Here is a 3,868-nt window from a genome sequence, read left to right as displayed (position 1 = left end):
AAACCCAACAGGCCTGCTGTTAAACAGGCTTGCCATTTAACTATTTAAGGTTTTCCGTGCTTGCTCCAAAGGCTCCACCCAAAGAGTCACACTACTATCAAATCACCAACAATCCAACATGAAAGGGATCAATCATCCATATTCTACCAAGTGATCTTGTCGCTCAGAGTAGAGGCTCACCCATGAGATAGCAGATGTATTAAATAGTGTAGAGAAATACAAGGCTTTCTGAATCTAACTGCTTGAATGGCACAAGCTAGAAAGATAGGGCACGTATATCCACAGAATACCGACTCACCATGAAGAGTTAACATCCCTCCTCCTCATCCAGCTCCTCCAGGTACAAACACAGACAAGCCTGGTCCTGCTTCCATATAGAGATGACAGATAAACACACCTACTTGATCTCTCCATCCCTTCCTCCACGGATCCACCACCCCTTCCATACTTTTCTAGTCACCCCATTTTGCACCTCTGTGCATCACTTCCAGACTATCCCCCCCTCCATCCCTTCTTTCCCACCTTCCATCCCACTGTCGTTCTTTCCATCCACCCCTGTTTCTTCCCTCCATCAATCCATCCTCCCTCCCCCTCTCCCCGCGATGGCTTACCAGGGCCAGCATGTTGGCTGCGCTGGGCTCCACCTCGCCTCTGTGGTGGTTGTGGAGCTTCAGCAGTCTCCCCTCGTCCTCCTGCGTTAACTGGCTGCAGGCAGGGGCCATACTGAGACACACAACCAGGAGGCCAGTCCACAGGGGAGCCCAGCGCAGGGTAAGTCCAGGAATGGGGGCCCTCCTCTGGGTAGTCTTCCTCAGGATAGTCCCCTGGATCTGTACCCCCTGGAGCTTCATGACTTGGGCGTCAAATCCCAGTGAGGGTCTCCTCTGATAGTCACCTCTGTCAGGGTGGACCCTGCTGTTTGTTCTGTTCTGTGCGTGTGTGTGTGTTTGTTTGTTAGTGTGTGTGTGTCTGATCGTAGTTGCAGTGTATGTGCGTGTTTGTTTGTGGGTCCCTAGAGCTGAAAGACTGTGTGCGTGTGTGTGTGTGTGAGTTCGTATGGCCTCTGTGTGTGTGTGTGTGAGTTCGTATGGCCTCTGTGTGTGAGAGAGTGTGATCCTCGGTGGTGCCTCTCCCCTCTGTTCTGAAGCTGAGCCTCGTCAGCCCAGCTTTTAGAGGGAGTGCTGGACTAACAGCAGTGCAAAGACTCACACACACACACACACTTACTCACTCACTCACTCGCACACACACACCAGCAACAGATCTCATTACACACACTGCACTGACTGGTAAATGGACACACACACACACTTACTCACTCACTCGCACACACACACCAGCAACAGATCTCATTACACACACTGCACTGACTGGTAAATGGACACACACACACACTTAGTATGACTCAATAACGTACTGATACACACACACATTCATACATGTGTGTGACTCACTGTGTCTTGGCGTGGACACAAGGTGTCAGTACGCAGGTTTCCTCGCTGGTCCCTCAGGACCGATCCTTAACCACAACATCAGCCGGGTGTCATAACCGTCCTGGTGACCCGTGTTTTTCTGCTGGGGCTTCCCTTCACCCTCATGTTCACTCTAACCTTCTGCTCCAACCCTCTCAGGAATGGGAAAGAGAGGGAAATGTGATCCTGTCCTCAGATTGGATGTGCCCATTGGCTGCATCGGAACGTTGGCAGACCGCCAGCCCGGCTGCACATCTGCCTTTATCTTCTTCTGATTGGTGCGTCGCTAGGTGGCTGGTACAGGTTGCCACGGAAGGACTGCTTTGGATGGATATATTTATCAGTCCTTTTGGGAAGTTCCCTGTGTTCCATACTATAGCAATCATCAGACAAACAACAGACACTACGACTACAATACCAAGTAAAGCATCAACAACAGCACAAACAACAAAAAATAATATTTCTTAGCCTTTTCTTCAGGGGAGTCAGGTGGCTGAGCGGTTAGGGAATCGGGCTAGTAATCTGAAGGTCGCCAGTTCGATTCCTGGCTGAGCCAAATGACGTTGTGTCCTTCGGCAAGGCAATTCACCCTACTTGCCTCGGGGAATGTCCCTGTACTTACTGTAAGTCGCTCTGGATAAGAGCGTTTGCTAAATAACTAAGTGTAAATGTTTTTTCATATTATGTCAAATGTATTTGTAGTTTGAATCATGAGCAATTTTCTACAATTTTCTAAGTTTTATAACTTCAACCATGAGAAATACATTATGTACTGCACTTAAAAAATGTCATGACATTATTATACTTTACTTCCGGTAAAGTTACCTACTGTGTGAAAGACTGTACAGGGCAGTGCCCAGACCATGTGTGTATGAGTGTATGAGTGTAAGTTAATGTGTGTGGGGTGTTGGTGCGTGTGTGTGTGAGAGAGAGATGCTGTCATCCTAGAGGTTGATGGCCCAGTAATAGGTTTCACATGCTCCGAGACAGAGAGAGAGAGAGACAGAGAGAGACAGAGAGAGAGAAAGAGAGAAAGAGAAAGAGAAAGAGAGAGAGAGAGAGAGAGAGAGAGAGAGAGAGAGAGAGAGAGAGAGAGAGAGAGAGAGAGAGAGAGAGAGAGAGAGAGAGAGAGAGAGAGAGAGAGATGGTGTTTAATCCATAGTGACTGAAGAGGGAGCCGCCCAGGCATCAGCCATAATAGAAGAGGGATTCTCGGCTAAACAGAACCAAAATTCCTCCTTGGTCAACCCCTCCCTGATATCCCAGACCATAAAAATCTGTTCTCCCAGTCTGAAAGGTTCTGGCAGAGAGACCAGACAACAACCGCGACTTCATGAGCAACATAAACAACAACTACCAGCATCTCTTCTTAGACACTGCTCTCAACCTCCCCTCTCACCCATCTCTTTTTCCTTTTCTTCCATTCCTCCAATCCACCCATCCACCTTGACCCTTCTCCCCTCTGCTCCCTCCATCCCACCCCTCCTCACCTCTTCTCCTTCTCCCCCTATCTTCCCTCGCTGGACTTCCAAGGCGCTCCAGCCAGGCGGTGGCCATGGAGACGAGAGAGGAGGACAAGGCATACCATGGGGTGTGGTGTCTGTCCACAGCTGAGCATGACTTCAGCTCTGGGCTCTGGACTCCCTCTTCCTCCTCCACCCCAGTTCCTCAGGGACACCCCAAAGCTTCCCGTCTCCTCCCCAGACATCTGGACCCAATCAGTGGCCTGCTGCACAGAGCAGCCCCATCCCCTCGTTCCAGTATCCACCCAACCACTCCCCAAACACTCTTTCCCCTTTTTATCCTGAAAGTTTCGATGAGCAGGTTGGATGGTTTTCTCACCAGGGCATGAGACCGCCAAACATGTCTAGGATTGCAGTCACTTGTCTAAGATTCCAATCATTTTGTCGCAAGATTCACTGAATGACCACGTTGATACATTTTCTGTGTTGTTAACTTGTTTCCTGTGTTGCCATTATCTGCTGTTGGACAGTGAGTTGTTCCTGACATCTGGTCCCGAGGGAAGTTGCACAACCTGCAGCATCATTCTAGACCCCGGGCTCTGTCCGGACGTTATGAACAGGAAATTAATTCTGTATCTGCGAGACAAGGGAGGTTTGTTTTTCTAACAGAACTCTCCTCTCTCCCCTGAACCTGCACCAGAAAATCTGTTAAATAAATCCAGCAGACCAGTGTAGAGCAGCAAGGTCCAGACACATCAGAAAAGAGTGGACACTAATCTTCATTCTCTTTCCATGCAGATAATACAGAACCAACTGCACTGACCTTGACAGATATCCTAATAGATATGGAACGCCTGACTTCCTGTCTCCTGTTCTTCCATTACAGAGGTTTATATGATATAACTTTAAAGGTTCTCTCACAGATCCGGATGT

General features: G+C 48.8%; 1 protein-coding gene across 2 annotated transcripts in view; it reads right to left on the bottom strand.

Annotated features, from left to right (window-relative positions):
- Nucleotides 1–3,171, bottom strand: part of LOC124480501 (peptidase inhibitor 16-like) — an 8,936-nt gene extending 5,765 nt beyond the window's left edge. The window contains exon 1 of one of the 2 annotated variants that reach the window (XM_047039870.1): nt 2,963–3,171. In XM_047039870.1, the coding sequence (XP_046895826.1) occupies nt 2,963–3,055 (93 nt within the window). In that variant the 5' untranslated portion in view covers nt 3,056–3,171. Of the gene's footprint in view, nt 1–611; nt 1,024–2,962 lie in introns of those variants that run through there. The other variant, XM_047039869.1, reaches the window with a different exon arrangement.
- Between the last annotated feature and the right edge of the window lie 697 nt (nt 3,172–3,868).

This window comes from Hypomesus transpacificus, chromosome 18 (assembly GCF_021917145.1).
Source record: "Hypomesus transpacificus isolate Combined female chromosome 18, fHypTra1, whole genome shotgun sequence".
Classification (NCBI taxonomy): Eukaryota; Metazoa; Chordata; class Actinopteri; order Osmeriformes; family Osmeridae; genus Hypomesus; species Hypomesus transpacificus.
Note: the sequence above shows the minus strand (reverse complement) of the source record. Positions and strands in the feature narration are given on the sequence as shown.